The following is a 22,828-nucleotide window of genomic DNA, read 5'->3' as shown; positions in this document are numbered from 1 at the left end:
ATTTACTCCAGCACCATCTCTAAATGGAAAGGTGACTGATTGTGTGATTTTGTGATTGTGTAAAGAGAGTGTGTAATGATTGACTGATCTCTGCTGTGCCTCGCTGGTTTCAGGTTTCGAGCAGCGATGCCTCCGTCTGACCCTGAGACTGTGGCGGTGAGTGACGTCCACCTCTAGCTCGCTGGAGAGCAGAGCAGGAATGTGGGCAGAGGGTAGGAGAGCTAGATTTGGGTGCAGGCTTCACACCTCATCAGGCATGTTTGCTGGATGAGCTGCTTTGCCATGACAAGCCCAAAAGAACAAATTAGGTCAAATGGTGACATGGAGAAACAGAGAAAAAAAAACAACATGAAAAATTAAATGTTTCATTTTTGTTTTCCTCAGTCTGCTGCTGATGCCACTTTGAATATTTTTGCCTGGGAAAAGTGGCAGTATTGGTAAGCATCTGCAACACGTGTTGGGAGAGTGTAGTGTTACCTGACAGTTTCATGCATGGATGAAGTGCTCTTAAATCGGCTGTGAGACAGAGAGATGACGTACACAGGTCAAAGATACAGGTGACAGAAAGCAAGTGTCATCAAGATAAAAACTGATTTCTAAGTTACTGTTTTTGAAGAGTCGACATATTCAGGGTGCACTCTGAAAGTGGATTATTATAGAAAAAAGTGCTTTTGGCATTTGTATATGTTGCCATGCTACTACGTGTGTGTATTTTGTCCATTGTCACCGTCAGTTTGGTGCTGCTTCCCTTTAGTTCAGCCAGTCAAAAAAAAAAAGATTAAGTTTAAATTCAACAATTTATTTCATTTTTCATTTTTAAGGATAGAAAGAGTTTGGGTTTTATATTTTTCTTTACGCACAAAAGTGATTTTAGAATTTAACGAACCAAGAACTGTCTCAGCACTACTATTATACACCAGTTTTTGTTTCTTATAAGCATTGCTGTGCACATTTTTCAAGCTTTTTACTTTGCTAATCACTTCTTATAAGTGATTAGTCACTTTAAAAAGAGCTGGCCATACATGCTGAAACAATGCAGTGGGTAACAATTAGCCATGCTTCCTTCTGTATTGCGAATGAGTAACTTAGAGGACTGGGAAATGTCAATTAATTTAGAGCTTCTATACACAAAAACAGGAACTTCAATCAGGTCAACAACTTGGGCATTTTGAAGCACATGCAGCTCTTATCCACAGTAAGCAACTGTCCACTGTACTTGGCCAACCCAAACATAAAGGTATTTCTTTTCTCATTAGTAATTTTTTCTAATTATTGACTTTTTTTCTTACTGCTCCAGTTTTAAAACCAATTTAAATTCCTATATTTGCCAATGTTGATATACGTGTAAATGTGTTTATATATCTTTTTCATTAACTTACTTTATTAACAACTAAATGAAATCTGCAGCAAGTAACAAAAACAAATGCTCAACACTGTTCATTTTAAAGAGCCCACGTCATGAAAGAGTCTTTAGCCAAGAAAAAACACTGTATAAGATAAGCTTTTATGATCATGTCTTTTGGCAGCTGCAGCTCATGTCCTATTCTATCGATTGCAACCACGGCATCCACGTTGCTGCTCAATATAAGTAACACAATTCAGAAGAACACATCTTTACCACACTGAATATCTCTCTCTGCCATTTTGGTTTCATTAAAGAAGGACTATCTTCCAGGTTGTGTGCTACTTTTGACACTTTATTTGTCAAATGTAAAAATACAAAAAACCCTGTCATGTATTTGTTTTATTTATAATAATGAGGGAAGTCCAGCTTCACGAAACATAGACTTAGATTCATAGATCAGAATTGTTGTCTCATTAAAAAAAATCTGATCAGAAAGTTTTTATTGACTTGTTGCAGAAACTTATGCTGCCTGACTATGTTCAGAGGGAAAATCATATTCAAACATTTCTATCTTGAAGCTGTGTATTATTTAGACTTCCACTAATTGCAGCCTTTCTTGCATTTTGAATCCCTCCTTTTCATTCTGCCTGTGTAATTATTGATGTTCCTCCTCTGTCTCGGCACACTCGTCTAACCTGTTCTCTGTTTCCTTCTCCATTCTCTCACTACGATATTCTTCTGTCTGTGTGATAAACTGGATTAACTGAGAGGAGAAACTGCGTTAGCATCCAGAATAAAAAAAACCTTCTAAAAAGAATTGATTAACCTGCAACCTTGAAAGTTCTGATTGGACTATTAAATATTGAGTGAGATGTGTAAATTCAATTAATCAGTTTTAGCATGATATTTGGTGCTGTTACATGCTGTGTGAATGTTACCTGACCTCACTCTCTCCTGGACATCCTTTCTTTTTTGATGTTCACTCTTCTTCTAACTCAACCCCTCAACACACACACACACACACACACACACACACACACACACACACACACACACACACACACACACACACACACACACACACACACACACACGATCCCCCTGCTGAGGCAGCAAGTGAAGCAAAATAACTCACTCTGCCACACAATCGCTCCTTTGCCTTGCTCTAGGCACTGACTGCTTTATTCCATGACTTTTTTTCTCTCTCTTCTCTGCTCCCTCCTCCTCCACATTGGTTCTGTAATTTTTTTTTCATACCATCGTAACTCTGCTACAACAAGAGCCAGCGATGGTGAATTGCTTGACCTTTCTCATTGTGTGGTGGCGGTGTGCTGTGTGGTCTGTGTCTGCTTGGTTCAGCCCATACATCAGGAGAGGGTTTGTTATTGTGGACACCTTTGTTTGGTGGGAATTGAAGGTGTTGTGTGTGAAATAGGAGCCCTTGTACTGGCATTTGTCAGCATTTAGATTCGTCTAAATTTGCAGCTATGATGCATTTATGTCCAGATTCTGACAGCGTGTACAGCACAGCATTGAACAGGCAAAAAGGCGTTCTTTAAGACACAATTTTACTGTACAAAATGTTTTATAGTTTTCACAAAATACATTTAGAAAGCTCCATTTTAAATAAAATTAAATTGAAATATTTAAGAGACAGCGTGTAGACGTTTTTATCTCAGAAGCATTGCTCAGACGTAAACCCAGTGTGTGTCCATGTTCTACGTAACACACTGAAATAAAAATGCAAAAACTCAAAAGAGCATGACAGATGATGCTAGAAAAACCCTCCCATGGTCTTCAATTATAAATAAGGACTGCAGGGTTCGACTGCAGTCGCACGAACTCCAAGCCAATGTAATCGAACAGAACGTGTTTACAAAAATTTTGCAACACAAGACTAATATCTTTAAAAAAACACTGTGTACTAGATGAAATACAAAGGCTTTGGTCTGTTTTACAATCAACAATGATTAAATCTGATATGTACTTGTAAACAACTGCCAAACACTTAAGTTTAAAACTCTGTCAAGCAATGTTTAATCATAATTATAGGAATTAAATATTTCTAGTTGCACAATTTTTTGACCATAGGACACTATAATACAACTATACCTAAGAGACAAATTGTACCTGACCCTAAAGAAATGTATTTTATGATGCATGGAACATTTATAGAATATTCTCGGGGATATAAATGAAATCAACTTTTATTGAAGAAATCTTTCTGGAAGATTTCTAGGGAAGACAAGTACTTTACATTTTGACATAAACAAACTGGATTATATCGAAGACGCAGTCTACCATTTACAGACTACAGGTTTTCTTTTACACCTGTTTTTCCACATTTAATGTTCTTCGTGGTATTCTAGAGTCAATCCAACCACCGAAGCAAGAGGTCCAAGTTGTGTTGCATGTCGCAGCGTCTTTGCACACACTTTGAGCTGTTGATCCGTGTTTAATAAGTCACAGAGGAGTGGTGACCACAGCCTCAGTGGGTGGATCGAGTTTTTAGAGTTTCCTCTGCTAAATATCCATCCGTACGAAATAAGACCAATAAATAGTTTATTTTTTTCTGACACAGTAAGAGTCTTCCCTCCAGCTTTTTCGTCTTTAATGATATGCAACAGCGTCCAGAGACCATGCAAAGGCTGGTAGAAAGTCTCGATATAAGCAGATTAAAAAGATAGTCATGGCAGAATCTCTCCTCTCGCAAACAAACGCAAGACCAACATGGTTTTCTAGCAGTCCATCTATCAGTACTTGATCTCGGTTTTCTTATTAACATACAAATGGCCATTTACTAACACACCAGAGAAAAAAGGAAACAATGACTGAAGTTGGAAATAGAAAAAAAAACAGATAAGTTTTTGTTCCATAAAAATTTAACACCGGGCACTTTACAGAGGTCCATTTTTTTCGGTCTTTCCATCCTTGTTCTCTCATCCAAGTCCTCGTCTGTTTGAATGTGCCTGGAGCTACAGAACAGCACACAGTCCCACTGGAAAAACAAAGCCCAGACGTCCCAAGGCTCTACCAGAGTCTCTCTCTCTTTCCTCCTCTCCTCTCCTGTCCTTTGCCTCCTCTCAACCCTCACTCTCCTTCTCTACTCTCCTGTGCCGTGTGTGTGTGAGGAGCACTGCCGGAGGGCGATGGTGGAGTGGGTGGTCACAGGGTGAAGTAGCTCTTCTCTCTACTGTAGTCTTGACCAGTACTGAGACATGTCAGGCTCGCCGCCTGGGACTTGGACAGGGACAGACACTCCAGGAGAGATGAGTCCTGCAGAGATAAGAAAAGAGAAAAAAAGACATTAGTGTTTAAAAAAAAAAGGGGGGCCCTGAAGTCAACATGCTAAATAAGTTGAGTTGATGCACCATGCACAGTTAGCCTTATAGCGTACAGCATTGTGGTCTAAACACTTGCAAAGAGGTAGACGAGCATTGGAGCTGCAATGAGTCACAATGCTCTGCACATGGTTGCACAGTAAAAGGCTTGCGAGCTCGATAAATTGAGGCTTTGGCAATGGCATTTAAACAGAGAGTACAACAGCAAATGAATCAAATTAATTAGCAATTTACCACAGAGGAAATGTGGTTATGCATGATTAACTCTTCATGACTATAACCGGTATATATGGCTCCCAGTAACAGCATCCTAATGGGGTGGAACTAAACTATGGGCCAGAGTAGTGGGAGTGACATGATGGCGTAGAGCAGCCGATGAAATGAGCTTCGTTCATGCAGACGTAGGAGCAAAATGATGTGAAATGTAGAGATATCAATACGTTTAAAGCATGAAAAGGAAAGTAGCATCAGCAGAGCATGAATCAAAGACGGCTAATATAAGGCCTAGTACCCCCCTTAGTTACAAAGGTGGCAGATATGGAAAAAAAAAAAGTGCACTAACTCTCAAGCATGTTGGTAAACAATGAGCTTTCTGCCTACCTGTTGAGGTGGTACCAGAAGTGGTCATTGATTGGCTGTTCATATGTGCCTGCATATGAGGGGGCGTGTATGTGTCGTAGCTCCGCCCATTCACAGGCGGACTGGTAGGCAGCATGCAGGAATAAGAGGAGGTCTGGCTGGGCTATAGATGGGGGAGAGAATGTTACATTAGCTTAGCCAACCATACTTGTAGTCTTTAATACTGTCATCTTATAAAGTCTGTAATTTTATTTATATTTTATTATTATTTGAAGTTTCTCTATTTAAGGAGGATTTTGTTTGGCCAAGAGACAATTGAATTTACTCATGGTGTATTTTTACTCCACTCTTAAAATCATATAAATCCTCATTAAATACATTCAAGAAGTTAACTATTTTAACATATTTGACTTTTGACTGCTATAACGTTTTACTTACTTGCATAGGTAGATTGTTTGCCATGGTGAAGCTGGGCATGGGGGGCAGTGCACTGTAGGTGTTTGTGAGTGCAGAGTCAGGTCTACCCAGCATTGACCCCGAGGTGAAGGACACTGTGGAGAAAAATGAAAAAATTGGGTTAAAATGACACCAATGCGGAGTCCTCTGGTGTTTTGCTGCCGTCTCATTAGCGTTCAGTAGTGCGTGCGTAAGGTGACGCCTTATCTGACAGACTGATAGGCCCGGACAGATACTGTACACTGAGAGTCTCAGGTGATTGACTTGTGAGCATGAGCTGCAGCTCTGCCGGTGCGCCCTCCTGCCTGATGCGGTAATTACGCAGAGAGTCAGCTGAGAAGTTTTGCTCAATCATCCATCAAAAGGAAACCACCGCTGCTTCATCATGTGAACTAGAGCGCACAGACACCGAGGCCTCTTTGCTCTTTTTTATATTCATCCGCAGGCTTTCTCATAATAGTATTTAGCCATTTTTCATCTGCTGACTTAAACTCGTGGACACTTTAATTTGTTATTACTTCATTTAATTTAATTAAGTTTATGTGCACGATTTGTGCAATACAGAAGGTGACAGATTTAATTATGAAATAAAAGTTTTTCTTTTTATTATTATCTTTTTTTTCATTACATGAAAGTGTTTCCCTGGCTGTGATAGACCTACCCGGCGTGGTGGGCTGTGGGATGGCCTGGTACACGCTGGTGCTAAAGCTGCTGCTGATGGGAATGTGACTGGAGGAGTTGTTGGCCTGCCGGCGCTGGTTCCGCAGCTTCTCCTCTCGCCTCCACTTCGCTCTTCTGTTTGAGAACCATACCTGCAATGCAAAGTAAGCCACAGGTCAGTTTCTGGACAAGATTTGATATTAACTAGGGTTCATATGTTTTGTAAAAACTTGCTCATATCTGCTGTAAAAGAACTTGTCATCACTTACTTGTATTCTTGCTTCTGGCAGGTCGATTTTCGCAGCTAGTCTCTCTCGCGCGAAAACATCTGGGTAGTGAGTCCTTTCAAATTCTGCAACACAAAATTGTAAGACAATAAGTCATCAAATAAGTCGAGGGTAATTCAATGTTTGCAGGGCTTTTAGTGTGATAAGGCCTTATAACATACATTAAAAACGTTCTCATCATTCTAAACAAACGATGTATCGTGCGTCATTTTTTATGAGAATAATATTAATAATATATAATATAATATAAGACACAAATATTTTGCACATTAACACAGAGCTCAAAAGTCGTGACATTAATGCACCTTTTTCCAGTGCTTCAATCTGCTCCTGTGTGAATGAAGTGCGATTTCTCTGTAGTTTCCTCTTGAGCTGCAGACGCATCTGTGTCTCCTCTGAGTCTTCCCCGTTCGAGCTGATGGAGTTTGTGTTTTCTCCTGCGCCGTCCTGTTGTTGGCAACCATCTGCAAAAAGAAAAAAAGAAGGTTATAATGGAAATATACATTCAATTAAGCTAATTGAATAATTAATTCTCTGGCCCCGTGTTGTATCAGTCTGCAGCTAATTGTACAGAGCGCGGTGCAACATCATTAATTAAAGGCCCTGTCATGCTTGATTGGACTCAAAATCAGAGGAATGATTGCGATTCCTTCTTAATGTCGCCAGATTACACCCTGCGTGAAAAGACACACTCTGAAGAAGGCTCTGTGGTTAAACTGTTTATAAAATATTGTGGGAAAAACGTGCTGGCGAGGGAAAGACTCTGCGTACTTCTCGTTCCAAGACAATGGCGTGTGTTCTCAAAAGGTTAAGAGAAATGTGACAAGATGTGGCGAGCTTTCTTTTCAGGCCCTATGAAATGTATTAAAACCCCAAACTCTCTAGCCCCCTTTTTTAGGGCAGAGCAATGCCTCAATGGTCGTTCCCATATGGGCGTTGGTATAGCCATTGAGGTGACCACCAACTTTTGAATAGGAGAAGACGCCTTTCAGAATGATACAATGCCTTCAGGAGTAAGGGAAACCATTAAACTATGGACACAGCCCGGGACGAGCAGTGAGCCCTCGGTGGGTGTAATATATGGGAGGGGGAGCCATTGGAGGAGATGACAAAAGGATCCTCTCTCTCTGGAGGCGCACTGGCTATAGTGCTTTGGCATTGTGCGCACGAGGATCCCAGTCAACAGAGCTTTGAGTCCAGTGTGTTAACCCTTATCCACTACCATCATTAATCACGTCCCCCGGCCAGCTCCACGCCAGTCAGGATTTCTGTCTTCAATTGGAAACAAATGAGTGAGGAGAGAGCATGCAACCCCCTGAACAACCCAAATCAGGCCAATCTATTCACTGGCCCTTCAGTTTGCAGGGCGAGGCTTATCGACTAATGTCTGTCTTGTTGTTGGACATCATTATCACACCGAGGAGTTAATGCGAAATTAAGCAGGGCTGAGCTGGTAGAGGGCTGCTTTATGTAATATCTCACTTGTGATTTGCCGCAGCAATAAACTGCGTTCTATGCAGTTTTTGTTTGTGTTTTCAAGGGGATATTTTAATTGTTTAGGTTAATGATGCCTTGCTCAAAAACCGGAGGATTTTTGAGGGGATGCAACAGTTGCAAAAATGCAAAGTTAAGTTGCTTTGAGCTTCTATAACGCTCAAAAACACTCAAATTTAAATGTATTAGTGCGCAAACTTCATTTGCAAAACCGTAGTGAACGTATGTGTTCATGCAGACGTTAAAACTTCTATGGCATTGCCGTGCAGGACTTTACACGTCTTAAATTGAGCATGAAAACATATTTAATGTTTCTAAATGTAAAAGTTTTTGGTTCACTGGAGTCAACCTGATGCGCAACGTTTCTCCACAATTTCCCCCGCTGCAAAAACAGACAAAAGTATTTTTCTATAGGCCAATAGTTTGTATCCACGCTATTTGTTTCTTCTCTCCGGATAATCCATAAAAAGGAGTGAATGTGCAGCTATTATCCGTCTGCCAGACCCACTGACGCTAGGATGGGATTTGTTTTCTTTATAAAAGCGCTGGGAAATAAACTCATTCTTTAGTATCACGATGTCTCAGCCAGTGAGGCGGAAAAGCAGCAAAAAAAAGTGAGAGAGAGAGAGAGAGAGATACCGAACCAATTGCGGCACCTTTCAGCTGCTGAGACCGGATCAAAACACTCTTGAGAAACCGCTTAGAAGTGAAAGAGAAAGTGAGAGACTAAATCCTATAGACGGGATTTGGAGCCATATAGCCAGCGAGTGAGAATGAGAAAGAGATGAAAGAGCGAAAATCGGTGCGGAGTTTTTATTCGTTGCTCTTTGGAATAGAGTTGTCTTCTTTTGGGGCCCTGTCACTCTCCATACAGCCTTTTTGTGTGCGCGCTGGGCTTCCGGCTGGAAAAACATATTTTTATTCCCCTGAGACAACTCATTTACTTCAATACCTGTAGGAATTTTCAACACTTGTGAATTTATTTTTACCATTATAATGTAATGTGCTACCATAATTAATACAATTATAAATACATTATAACTACTTGAAATAATAATGACTAAACATGTGGTCAGTAATTAATATTAACTAATCCAATGTGATATGACTGAGTTACAAGGACACCACAGTAAAACTAAAGTGGATTAATTTCAAAAATATATCATTAATTACTAAAGAGAAATAGATCAAACTAATAATAATAATAGTAATAATACGTTTATAATTTTAGCTCTTAATGTGATCGTTTCCGCTTTACTGGCTGTTAATAACAGCCCCACGTGTCCACATCAAACGAATGCAAATTATTATTTGCTACCACTGAATTCAAGCGCGCGCGTTCGCTTTTCTGACGCGTGAAAATAAGACGCAGCGCTTCTTCGTAACACACTCGATTGATTTATTTAAGACGCAAAACATACGTGTGTCTTGTTCTAAGAAGAGCTGTGTGTTTGGCCTGCAGCAGGCCGACAGGAAACCCTGTGAGGTGGAATATTTCCACAGCAGCCCGACCATCTCCACACTCCTGCATGTTGCCATAATGAGAGACAAAGCCCTCTCTAATGAGCAATTACACGTAGTGCGGAGCGTTCCCATAACCAATCATTGCGTGTGAAGGAAAACATTCCTTTGTACTAAATATCCCCGCACACACTCACAACCACAACCACACACACAGCTCGGCCTCCCCATCAGGAGGGGAGGAAAACTCCGGCTGTTGGATGGACACCTCTGCTGAAAGGACAAGCCGCTGTCACGCACATCCATGTCTGGGACAGTGGAGGCATTCAGACTGCATGCACGGCCTGTGGCTTCCTCTAATCGACTAGTCTTAATTGGGGGTCTTGTTCAGGGCATCAAAGCATGCCAATACAATACCTTCCTGCAAACAGAGCCGTGGACCGGAACCACTGGAAGAGCGAGCTGTAAAACTATTCAGATTCAAACATGACAGTCTTTGGTGACCTCTCTGGAGTTCAATCCAGACTGTTAAAGGAAGATTCATATTTTCTTTGACTGACCATAAATGCTGCACCTTAAATCACACCTACAGGGTCTTTTTTGTTGCAACCGAGCGTACGTCAAGGTGTCTTTATTGCCACTGTGTGATAATGAGGCTCACCTTGGTTGGGCTGCCCTGGCACTGATGTTCCGGGGTACCAGCCGGGCCGGGTCCCCCAAGTTCCTGTCTGACCGTTGAGCATTCTCAGCTTGTCATACATGCCATCTGCGCCCATCTGTTGCTTTTCACTAGCCAGGTTGCGAAGGACTCTGTTTATCGATGACACCTGAATGACAAATTACATATGATCAGAGGGACGATTGGGATTAGGGGGAGAGGTGTGTCATCTTATAATTCCTTATAATGAGAGTTAATGTGCACCGGAGGATGTCCCTGAAAAGTGCACAAGTTGTCAGCGCATTGCTGCTTCTGTATGTTTGGCTGCATAAGCAGCAATGTGCGCGCCACGCTTTCTTAATAAGACTGAACGGACGGTTGCCCATCTCCTCTTCCTCCACTGCATGAGAAAAAAGTCATTTCATGTGGCAAATTAAATCATGCACATAAGTTACAGTCAGTGCACTTACGCTGGGTATGTTGTCGTTGGTGCAGATCCCCTCCGACAGAAGTCTGTCACGGATCTCCCACGCGAAGATAGACGGACACTCTCGTTTGTACTGGGCGATTTTTGCGACCACCTCCGGAGTGGCAACCCTGGGCTTGCTGCCGCCTATCGCTCTTGGTCTTATGGAGCCAGTTTCATAATATCTTCCCAAGATCTTGCTCACGCAGCCATTGGATACCTGGACAGGGAACAAAAGACACAATTCACATACATTATTTACGACTAGTTAGGGAATTTCTAAGATGACGTCAAATAATTATCACCTTTTCACTGTCCAGCACTTGGACTTCATCATGGGTCTATAAACACAAAAAATATGCCTTGAATGTTACATTAGGCATTTCTTACAAAAAGATGTATTCTTTATAAAAGCAGGAACATTGCTTTACTTGTCTGCCGTACAACATTTTCAGTAAACTGATTTATTTAATACTTATAATAACTCAAACACATTATAAAATGCAACAGATAGGCTGCAGAAAACATAGACTTAATATGAAATTCATACCCTTATGTCTTCCATATTTTAGCTTTAAAATCAGTTTGCATCCATGAAGAACAAAGTCTGCATGAACCTGTTTTCTGATTGAAATGGTATTGAAATATTCACCTGCAGTATCCTGGAGATGTCGCAGGGTCGAGCACCACTGTGAGCAAGTTCAACTATTTTCTGCCTGGTGGAATCCGGTAGCGGTCTACCATTAACAAACACACCACCAAGCTGGTTTACGCCACTGTGACCTACATGGAGACAAAAGCATCGCAGTCATCACACCGCACTATCACTCACAAAAAAACAAAACAACATGGCTGATAAAGCAATGGTTTTTATTGAATAGTAGGAGGATGGTAGAAGCGTTCAGGAAAGACCGAGTTCAAGATGGAACATGGAGACACAAGGACACAAGGTTTATTTAAGTTTGCTGCAAATTACATTAGCTGTTTAATTATGTTGTAAAAGGTATTTGAAATCGAACATAAATGATATAACAGTAGTTTAAAGAAGCTGTTACACCGCTCGTTACATTCCATTTAAAGACAATCACTGCGCAGTTATTCAGTAACACATGCACAACTGCATAAACGATCAAAATCTAACACAATATAACCTGTAATATCTTATATGTGTGCGCTTTTGTTAAAAAAGAGCACATCAGTCGGTATCATGCCCCGAGGAAACACAGCCCATCTTGTATCAAACCAGCAAACTCCGGTATTTAAACACCCGCACTGTTATCCATCCTATCATGAACATCTGCGCATCACCAAGACTCGAATCTCACTCAAAAACTATCCGTAAAATAACAACTAGCAGCCATAACAACGACAGAAACACTAAAGCTTAAATAATATGTTAAATAAGCGATAATTCATAAGCATTGGTTTCTAAAAAGTTGCATTAAATGGACAGATCCACCCCTCAAAACACACAGTAATTACGCACCAATAAGCAGCCACCACACAGGATACTAGCTCTAAAGTAGCATTTTGATAACAGGTTATTGTCTAAAAAGATAGCTTTTTGCAAATTATTCCTAAATTGTTTCATATCATACCTCTAAATCAAAGAATAAGCCCGCAAACCTGAAGCAAAATGGGAGAGCTGACTCCCCGGAGTGCCTTAGCTGCTCTCTGTTTCTCCGCTGCCTTCCCCTGCGCTGCCGCCCGGTACATTGACTCCGGGAGCAGAGGCTCCTTAGCAATAAATAAGCTCCAAATATAGAAGAGGGGGAAAATATGATGAGCCTGCCTGACATTTGTCTTTAAAATAAAGCTAGCTGCACGTCAAGTTTGAGCTTAATTTCTGGAAATAGGCGGAAGTCGCCTCGGATCATGCATGGGAGGCTAATTGAAAAGATCAGTTGGAGCACTTGTGGCAGGCATGTCACTTTATGACACCGCTCTGCTTTTGAAAATCGCATCGTCACGACAAATAGTAGCATGATAAAACGACCCTTTCTGTCTGCATTTGGATATCACTCAGACAAAATTGGACGCTACTCGTTTACCCTCCGAGGGAGACTTCGTTTTAAGGTGGCCAGGGGCTACGCGCGGTCACACAAACGAGGGCGCGCCTGGATTCTTAACATATTAAAAGTGACATGCAGTTTTTTTCTCCCCCCCTTGTTTGTATTTGACAACAAATGCTCACAGCCACTGCAGTCCTGTTGTGTGCAATCGGTGGGCGTCTTAACTCTGAAATATGTCACAGTGCTGTGATTTAAACTGCACACTTATTTTTTTATTCAAGGCCTCTGAGAGAATTAACCTGTTTAACCGAGAAACATATCCCTTTGGCCGCTATGTGTTATAATCTTCCAGCGTGGATCTGATTGATAGTAATCCATTATCATCCCTCCTGCTCTTTGGTAATTCCAGGATTAAGTGGAATTAATAGACTTCTTACGCTGAAATTGGCCTATGCGCATTAAGCAACCCTTTCCTTCTCTGCGGGCTCTCCACGGCTGCTCAATGTATCTACCTCTGATTTATATCTATCATATAAATCTGCACGATCGATAAAAGCGTCAGATAAGAACATCACATAAAAATCAAACTCTCCTAAAAGGTTAAGTCTTAATCATGGCGACAATTCCCTCAAGTGCCTGGAGTCGATCTCGCCCGCTGGCGCTGATTATGCGCCTTGTATTCTATTGCGAGTGGACTAATAGGAAAACATATGGTGTCAATTTGGACGCTCCCCACCATATACACCCAGGAGTTATTAGCACAAAAGCCACCGAGGCCGCCGCGACCTTTAGACAACCCAAAGGGCCGGGCCCAATGATATCTGCTCGGCAATTCGCAGCAGACATCACACGCCAAAGCTAGGGGAGCATCCCATTATCATCAATCCGCAGCAAAGCAGGAGCGCTGGGTGTTGTACACAGCTTTGATAAAGGCCCCATCAGCCCCATAATGGACAACTGGCAAGCGCTGCGGCCTTCAAAATAAAACACTCCTGCCTTCACGTTGTACAAGAATTTTTCCTCACTTGTGAATCAAACCTCTGCACATCAAATAATCCAACTGCCAGCATTGGATTCAAACATGTTTGGATTAAAATGCGCACAGATTACAGCACAGACACGTCATCGAGGTATATGGAGAATAATATAATAAAATTATTCCACACACCTTCATCACAGATGTCATACACCTCTTGTCCAGCAGCAAGAGAGAAAATGTTTCATGTTTAACCTTTTTTGTTTAGCACACACACATACACACACACACCAAGCATTTAAGACAAAATCAACTCATGGGCCACTTTAATAAGCAGCTTCATGTAGCATGTTTTTATGATTGGCACCCACGACAATATGGTTGTTAATATTTATCTTCCGCAGTGAAACTAGTGAGGCCTGCGGTTATAATCTGAGCATTTTCTCTCTAGTTCCTGCTGTCTGTCCGTGAAGAATATGGACTAATCTGCATAAGACATTATTGCTATTCCTCATGTTTCATGCAGGGCTCTTCTCCACGCAGCTAATCTTGTATGCAGCCTGGCAGCCAGCTCTAACGCTAATGCAGACGGCTGTGCAATTATTTAATACCAACTCAAGCAGAAACAAAAAATCTCCCTCTCAACCCAGCCCCCCTTTATTCTGCCTCCCCCTCTCTCTCCCCTTTCTCTCTCTCTCTCCCTCTCTCTGGAGCAGGACGACGTGTGATTAACTTGTTCAATAATAACTTTGCCTACCTCATACCATCATAGTAAAAAAAAAAAAGAAAAAAAAAGAAAAGAAAATTAACAGGCCTTCAAATAACTGGGAATATGTCTGCCCTGCAACCTCAAAGTCATGCAAATTTATTCCTGAATATATTTCCTTTAAAGTGTTCTGGAAAAAAGTTATTACGCTATAATAACCAGAGCATAATGTCAGTGGGTGTCGCTGCCATGCAACCACATTAAAACTTGCGGTTGTAATTAAAAGTTTTAAAATAAAATAAAAATAACTTACTGTTCTGCATCATTGAGGCTACTCCAGACTCCCACGTGGCTTGGTTGTGGTATTCTAAGCGTCACAGGAGAAAAACAAAATGGGTCAGCATCAAATCATACACCTGCTGTATACACATCTTTTAAAGTCTAAAAATGTACTTTTTTGTAATAAATAATCTCTTCTCATCGTTCGATTTGTATTGTTGCGGATCATTTTAAAGTGCTTAAACATTACTGATGCATAATGAAGTTTTACATCCTCAGTGTAGGAAGGTATTTTAATTAAACTTGCCTGGAAACAGAGTTGACTGTCCTCTATAACAATTTAGTCAATCATCTGCCGTTTTCACTACTTTAATGTCTCCCTAAAGGACAGAGCAAAACAACACATTAGCACAGCCACCACAGCTATACCGATGTACTACTGTATCTTTTATTGGTGCCCTACATGTTACTGTTAACCTCAACGGTGTTGCCAGGCTAATAACTCAAAACAGACGCGGTAGAAGATTACTTGAATATCTCTGTTAGGCACTTGTCAACAGTCATTTCAACTAACAGCCTAGCCGTGGTATTGGGCCTGTAGTAACTCATTTACAGCAGTTTTTTCAGTCTATGGGCCTTATTTTTACATAAAACAATCAGCCCTCAGCGTCACAGTAAGACTCCTTTATGTAAAAACTTGATATCCCTCCGCCGGTGGAGTCTATAGTGTGGAAACTGTACAGTGACACACGTTGTCTACCTCGCCTCAATGCTCTGCAAAAGTCCAGACCAGGAGGGGGTACAAAGCTGGTGTACAAAGCCTGCTGGACTCCCAACAATGCTAACCCCCCTCCCTCCTCTTTTTTCTGCCTCCGTGTACCTCAAACCCGGGGCGAAAACTCGGCCTCCGCGACTAGAAACACACAGCTTCCCTACTAAACACACCAACAAGTTCAGATTAATACAAAGGGCCGGAGGCATGCATCCACCCCCTCCGGGACCATTCACACACACACACACACACACACACACACACACACACACACACACACACACACACACACACCCTCACTCACGCACACATACACACACATATACACGACCGTGACCCCGGTGCCACTAGTGCGTGAATGTGGGTTTTGTTTTGCCCTGCTTTAAGAGAGATTTTTTTTCAAAAAGGGTAATTTCTTGTTAAAAATATTTGGTGGTTATTTTGTGCTGCTGGTGCGGGTTGTAAAGCGGGTTGAAAGACACAACAGCGCAGTAGGGCGCTCAATTGGAAAAGACAAATGCATTAAAGAAGCTATTGACTGGGAGGACAGATAAAAAGGGGGCCAGGCTGGGAGAAGTCTGAAGTTTCCTCGTTTTCTCCCTCCATGCTAACTTGTGTTGTATGAAGAGCAAAATGGCCTAATAACGCCGGCTAACAGGCTGTGTTTAGTGTAGGGCTAGTTTGTGACGTGCACGTATATAGAGGGCCGCCATTACTGCTTTTAAGACTGCAGCTTCCTTTCATGTTTAACAAATAGGCTGAATTAATCAAATGCAGATTCCTTCACATGGCCAGCGTAGCCATAGTTAGCCTGTTTAGCACGACTTAAAATGACCAAAACAAGCTTCATGTAATTAAAATATTTTCATGACTTCTTTAGGGCCATGTTTTCACAAATTATTGTGCAAAAAAAATATAAAAGCAAGTGATTAAGTCTGAAAACGCGGTTCAATCAGTCAGTAGCTTTTAGCCTGTGGTTAATCATTTATTTAGGGTCGAAAGCTCAAACGTTGTTGTTACCGAGGTTAACTACAAACTAATCTGCATTTCTTTTCCTTTCGTAATCCGGAACAACAGTGTCGTAATTCAACATGCTTATTCTGACCGCTCACAACATTTAAATGCAGAAGTGGTTTATGAAGGCCTATTACAATATGTCTAGTGCAGGTTGCATGCTGTTATATAGCCTATTTATTTACAGACATAGCCTACATATGCATGATAATTTAGATATTTCTAACATGGGCTATTTTAATAGTCTATATAGTTGGTAAATTGCTTATAATTCTGAAACCAACAGGTTTGATATTTACTTAAAGGATAATTAATTTTAGTGCTAATATTTTAAAACAGAGGCTTGGTGGGATTTTTAAAATCATTTTTTCAATTAGTTTTTTATTATTATACCCCAAGGTTGAATTATTCTACATTTTTTTGAATGGGGGATCATTTAATTATTAATTTTGAGAAATAGTATAAAAAGCAGCAACAACTTTGAACATATCTGGTGTTGTATTAAATCCGAATAAAAAGTATTTGACATATTATTAACTTTAAACTGATAAGCCTTCCAGAACAGTGTCTATCTGGGTGTTTTTAAAATACTACACAGCCAAACTATTCGCATGAAGAAGTTGTTTTAACTACATTTAAGGCGGAATTAAATTTTATAAAAATGAGAATAAAGTTGTATTTAGTTTGACACACAAACACGTTAAAACAGGCCTCCTCCCCAACTACTTTTTTTTTTACAAGGCGCTTGGGTGACTCGCCTGCATGAATCAATCTGACACCTTTCCTCAACGGGTCATTGCGCCCCATTCTCCACGATGATCACTGTCCTGGCCCAACGTGACTTTTTACTCTTTACTGTCATAAATAAGCGGTAAGCTATCCGTGCAGGGCCTAAACACACCAACAAAATGGAGCATATAATACAGACAGAGACGCCAAAGGCTGTTCGAGTCCAGTCAGAAGAAAACAGGCTGCACAGTCCAAACGGTACAACACCCACAACCTCACTGAGCCTCAAACTAAGACAATAATCCATCATCTAATATTCTAATTACTACGATGTATAATAGGGTTATAAAAGATATATAGTTTAAAAAATACAAATAATAACAATAACATTTAAAAAGTGATACTAATAAATTCTGCACAGACAAACTTTTCATCATGTTCTCACCTTTTTGGGGCATCCTGGTTCGTTGTCAAAGTCCTTTTCAAACTACAGGCTTCAGCCTAGTTCTCCACACCACAGAAAGAGAAAAAAAGCCGACCAGGATCAGTCTCTCTCTCTCAGGGAAGTTTAAAGGAGGGAAAAATTAGTTTCCAGTGGTCTTCGGCGGAGACGGAGGGGATATCCCTGCGAAGTGGACAGAGATTGACAGTGAACTCAGATGTCAGGACGCACGGAGTTTGGCGAGGATGTGCGCTGGCGTGTGAGAGAGCGAATGAGAGAGTCGGAAAGAGAGAGAGTGGGGAAGAGAGAAAAGAGAGCGAGAGAGGGGAGGAGGGGAGGAGGGGAGTGAGGGAAGGAGGGGGGAGTGGTGGTGGTTGAAGGAGGAGGTGGGGGTAAAAGAGAATGAACACACCTATGCTGATTGGCGATGGAACAAGTGTATTAATGTATGTGTTCGTGGTCTGCTGTGCGCGCCTCGCCTCTCCTCTCCTCTCCTCGCCTCGCCTCCCTCCGCCGCTCTTCACTGGCCCATTAGCGCGACCCGACCTCTGTCATCATCCCCCATATAAACACTTCCCCCTGCACCACAGCCAAAGCGGGAAACGGGGCCGAGCCACAGCGAGAGAGAGAGAAAAGGAGGGAGAGAGAGTTTCGTCTTCCCAACCCACTAATCAGCCCACGCATGCAAATACCCTGCGCTCACTTGCTGAATATTGCCCTATTGCAGAGCAACTGCCTCGGAAATGCCCATTGGACGGGGAGCTCCATTCTTCCAGCCTGAATTGGGTCCGCGCAGGGAATCTCAGGCATGTTCAGCTCCAACCTGAGGCTAACTAGAGCTGCAAGCGAAGTAGGACGGGAAGTGGCAGTGGAGCAGCGCACTCGTGGAGGATGGAGCTCAGAATAGGAAAAAGAAAATTACTAAAAGCAGCTGTGTGCTGGGTTTTATGTAATAGGGAGACATTACATTTTGCATTCAGTCTGAACAGGTTTTGGACATGTTGCAAAAGTCACAGAGTTTTTGTTTGTTTTGTTTTTGGGTTGGTACATGGTTATGGTGTTGTGTGCTTAAGTGTTAAAGAAAGAGCACGTTCCCTCTGTTAGTTTTAACGTTAATAAGTTTAATCGCTTTATGAACTTGAAGGGAACGTTTAAATAAGCTTTACACTCAGATTAGGGCCATATTACTGGACAATGAATTTAAACAACCAGGAACCTGTAGTTAAAAACTTTCCTGAAGGAGAACTCTCGGCTGAAAAAATGAAAGCTCTAAATAGAATTGTCATGACTTAAACTTTTCTATTTGAACATGTCCCTTTTGTAGCTATAAACAATAAAACAAATCCCTACCACGTGCTTTTGTTGATTCTTTTGGGTATCACCTTCCCCTGAATAGCCTTACCCCTCCTGTCAACAAGAAGGCCATGCGTAAAGAGCGTAGCCTTTAGGCCAAGCTCCACTGCTCTTTATGGACACATTTGCGAGGCGCGGCGGTCGGCGACGTCACTCCTGCGACCTGACAGCAAATAGCACGCGTAAATAAAGTAAAGCAAATGACTGTGTAGCCATGGACACACGCTTCCCCAAACTGCGCTTGGTTTGAATGACTGGCTATTAACGCACACCTCAACGCACCCAAAAGCAACCCCTCTGCGCCCGTGTTTGAGCGTCCACCCGGAGCTCTGGTACAGCACCAGTCTGAGCACTGAGGATCCCCGCAGTTCAATCCAAAAGGAGGAGAAACCGAAGTGGAGAGAGAATGAGGGTTGTATGGATGTGGAAGCAGAAAAGGGGGTGCATGAAAGGGCAAAGAGAGAGAGAGGGTAGAGAGAGGGCCAGGCAGAAACAGGGGGAGGGGAGAGAAATTGCTTCTTCTTTTTTTGGATGGGAGGCCATGAAATGAAGTCATGGAGGCCTACACTTGACTTTCTTTGACATGTGAAAAAGTAGGAGAAGTCAGAGCTCATCAATAAAACACTTTGGAGGTGAAAGAGGGCTCCCTAACAACCATCGCATTCCTGACTATGGGTTCAATGAGTAGACAAACGACGCTGCCACAGAGGGAGAGAGAGGGAGAGGGAGGCAGAGAGGGAGGGAGGAAGAGGAGGAAAGAGTGAGAGAGAGAGGGGGGACTGCCCGGCCTGAATGGGGCCCTCAGTGGGCCGGCGAGATAATGAGCAGAGAGGAGCGACTCAAACTGTCACCGAGGGTCCCGCGGTGAGGAACAACACTTTGGCCAATACTCCTTCATCAAACAAGCCGTAAACTAAACGAGCACATTCATCTGTTTCTCCTTGCTGTATTGTTTCTACTCACTCTGACTGGTGGCTCAGCCTATAGGCCTGCCGGGAATGAACGCAGTAGCTTATATCAGAGGAAAGCAGGGGGGGGTCCCAAACATTTTCACGTCAAGGACCCCCCTATTAGACATGCACTGGACCACAAACACACCCACTACTCCTCTCCACAGCTGGTTTATTAAAAACTCAGGTTGGTTGTAACTTTAGTACAACTTTATATTGAAGACCCTCTATACTCAAAGTTGAATGAAAAAATTTTTTTTTTGCAAGGAGAGTGCTTGGGCTAAATGAAAGTTACAGAGAGTTTATAACTCTAGAAAAGTGCAATAACGTTTTAAAATGAGTCTGCACTCCTGCAGAATTTACTAAACTGTGCGTCCCCTGCCATGTGGCACAATTGCAGCCACTGTTTAAGTCTTAAATTTAGCACAAAGTCTGCAACAATATGTTGATAATTGTCCTTATGTACTCCAAATACACTCTCTGTGATCTGGACTCCAAAAAGCCTCCCATCTCTGTGCTTAAAAGACGTTTCCCTTTGTAGTGCAAATATTATGGCCTAAACTGCAGCTGTCAAAAATTCACACCACTAACCTTCCCTCAGCTGAAAGACAGATTCCCTGATGAGTGTGTCAAGTAGTTTTCTTTGGAAACAATACCTCCAGTAGGTTATTGATTTCTTCGCTTAAGCTGCAAATCCGCTCCAAGAGCTAATTCAGTGTCTCCGCTCAGAAGAGATCTACTTTTTTTTCATAATTTCCAATATCTTCCCTCGCCGGCACAGAAAGTATTCAACTATATCAACAGGGGGGGTTGGAAAAGAAATATCCTTATTTTTTATTTTGTCCTGTTGTGGTCTGGATAGCCATGAAAGCTTTGAAAAAAAAAGAGAATCCGGCATAGGCTGATGTTGGGAAAGCAATTAGCCCAATTCGGATTAACAGCAACTAATGCCACAGGCCTTGAAAAGAAAGCCTAATCAGGTCGCTATTTCCCCTGAGGCAATGCGGTATTTGTACCCATCTCGAAACTTTTAAATACAAGATAAAAAAACAGGGGAAGAAGAAAGGAACAGAAAGAAAGGGAGGGAAGAAGAAAGAAATGAAAACAGAAGGGGAGGGCGCTGCAGTGGAAAACAGTGACATTGTTTTTAGACAGAGGGAAAGGATGTAATGCAGCTCATTCAGATAGCTTTTTGGGGGGATTACAGTTTACCCTTTACAGGCTGAGGCAACTTTATATCTGATTAATCCATCATGTGTCAAAGTGCTGCACACAGAGGTTCCAGTTTGATTTGATGTTTTTATTTTCTTTTTTCTTTTTTTAGGTCTTTGTGCGGATCCCTCTCTAGAGGTCACAGTTTACTCCCCTCTAATAAATCAGGACATCTGGTAAGCTCTATTAGAGAATGTTACAGGATTGTAACAAGATTGTTTTCAGTCAATAAAAGATGGCCGAGCTGGAGCTGCTGCCTGCTGCAGATTTCAAAAAGAAAAACCGGCTATAGATTTCGGTCTATATCCCCTTCAATTTATTTAATCTTATTTTACTTTATTTATTTTAATTTTTTAAGCAGAGATTAAGGTGTGGGTCAGTTCTTATGACAGAGAGGTAAACCAAATCCTATTTGTTTTTCCATCATTTTTAGAAATGTTGTTATTATACTTTCAATCTCCACATTTGCTAAATAAAAAATAAAAAGCTACATGCTCTGTTGTGCCAAAATAAAAGGTACATAATTATCAAATAATTATAATAATAATATGATTTAAAATAATAATAATATATAACTTTTTTTATACTTTAAATGAAGAGGAAAGCAATTAATAAGCAGCATATTTAGTCAGTCATCTTTCTCTCTGATGTTTTTTTCAGTACTGTGAAAATATATTAATAAAAGCATTCATGGATGAAATTATTGTTTAAAGTACTATATAATAAATTATATAAAACAGAATTGAAAAATGCTGTTTTTTAATATAAAATCATTAAATTAAAAAATACATTATTATTATTATTATTATTATTATTATTATTATTATTATTATTATTATTATTATTAGAAAGGTGTTTTATTTCAGAGTCAGGATGATGAGTCGACCCTCACGTGAAAGCTGTGTATATATTTATCCGTCGAGCTGACCTGTCATCCATCACGCAGCCTCGGTCTGTCAGTTTTATTCTCTCTGAAGAGATTCATGAGCACGTCGCCACTTCATTAGCATAAATTATTTGCACTTTTACAATGTGTGGTTCTGTTTTTATCAACAATAATTAAACAATCACATGCTTGTTTGACTTTAGCGCAGACATTTCCTGAAACTGTTTTTAAAGGGAGCGCGTCCCGGAAACTGAGGCTCTATTTCTCTCGACTCATTTTACTGAAACAATTTGTAAATATTGAGATGTAAAATATTTATCTATGTAGCTTCCTCTGAAAAAAAGAGTGAAAAATGTCTGTAGCAGGCCATACAAATCTTAACCTCCTGCTTTAAAGGTGCCTTTAGACATTAAAATAAAATCCTTCCTGCCTGTAGATGTTCTGTGATTTTAAATAATGGTGCACCATCATCCTCCTTGGCATTTTTTCTGGATATAAATGTGTCAGGGAAAAAAGTCCATTGTTGTTTTTTATTTTTATTCTTGTCTGTGTCTCTTTAAAATATATTCCCCCTCACAGAGCACAGTCTTTGAGGTTTTATAAGGACTTGAAGAGGGGGGTCTTGTATTTTTGGTGTATCCCACACAAGGTGTACAGTCCACAGAAGCCCTCTCCTGGCAAAAGGCTGAAGGCTGGGATAAACACCGGGGCTAATGGTGTCACAGTGCTGCTCGGCAAGCGTGACAGAAA

General features: G+C 41.2%; 1 protein-coding gene and 1 long non-coding RNA gene across 4 annotated transcripts in view; one reads left to right on the top strand and one right to left on the bottom strand.

The window, feature by feature from the left end:
- The first annotated feature begins 112 nt into the window (after positions 1-112).
- On the top strand, positions 113-21,441 carry LOC117810943. 3 transcript variants are annotated; one of them, XR_004630882.1, is made up of 3 exons: positions 113-156; positions 6,357-6,556; positions 21,305-21,441. It is a non-coding gene; the product is annotated as an uncharacterized LOC117810943 (long non-coding RNA). The 3 variants fall into 3 exon arrangements; XR_004630881.1 differs by lacking the exon at positions 21,305-21,441 and adding an exon at positions 6,672-6,819; XR_004630883.1 differs by lacking the exons at positions 113-156; positions 21,305-21,441 and adding exons at positions 5,232-5,417; positions 6,672-6,819.
- The window catches only part of pax6b (paired box 6b), a 41,724-nt gene continuing 21,792 nt past the window's right edge, over positions 2,897-22,828 (bottom strand). The window contains exons 2-14 of the mRNA XM_034680947.1: positions 17,681-17,860; positions 14,755-14,808; positions 13,928-13,951; positions 11,400-11,530; positions 11,053-11,088; positions 10,752-10,967; positions 10,285-10,450; positions 6,974-7,132; positions 6,651-6,733; positions 6,383-6,533; positions 5,704-5,816; positions 5,287-5,428; positions 2,897-4,621 (exon numbers count right to left, since the gene is read on the bottom strand). Of these exons, the coding sequence (XP_034536838.1) occupies positions 4,536-4,621; positions 5,287-5,428; positions 5,704-5,816; positions 6,383-6,533; positions 6,651-6,733; positions 6,974-7,132; positions 10,285-10,450; positions 10,752-10,967; positions 11,053-11,088; positions 11,400-11,530; positions 13,928-13,951; positions 14,755-14,808; positions 17,681-17,693 (1,374 nt within the window). The 5' untranslated portion in view covers positions 17,694-17,860 and the 3' untranslated portion in view covers positions 2,897-4,535. The remainder of the gene's footprint in view (positions 4,622-5,286; positions 5,429-5,703; positions 5,817-6,382; positions 6,534-6,650; positions 6,734-6,973; positions 7,133-10,284; positions 10,451-10,751; positions 10,968-11,052; positions 11,089-11,399; positions 11,531-13,927; positions 13,952-14,754; positions 14,809-17,680; positions 17,861-22,828) is intronic.

This window comes from Notolabrus celidotus, chromosome 3, assembly GCF_009762535.1.
Source record: "Notolabrus celidotus isolate fNotCel1 chromosome 3, fNotCel1.pri, whole genome shotgun sequence".
In the NCBI taxonomy this organism is placed as follows: domain Eukaryota; kingdom Metazoa; phylum Chordata; class Actinopteri; order Labriformes; family Labridae; genus Notolabrus; species Notolabrus celidotus.
The sequence above is the reverse complement of the archived record's forward strand: the minus strand, read 5'-3'. Positions and strand labels throughout refer to the sequence as shown.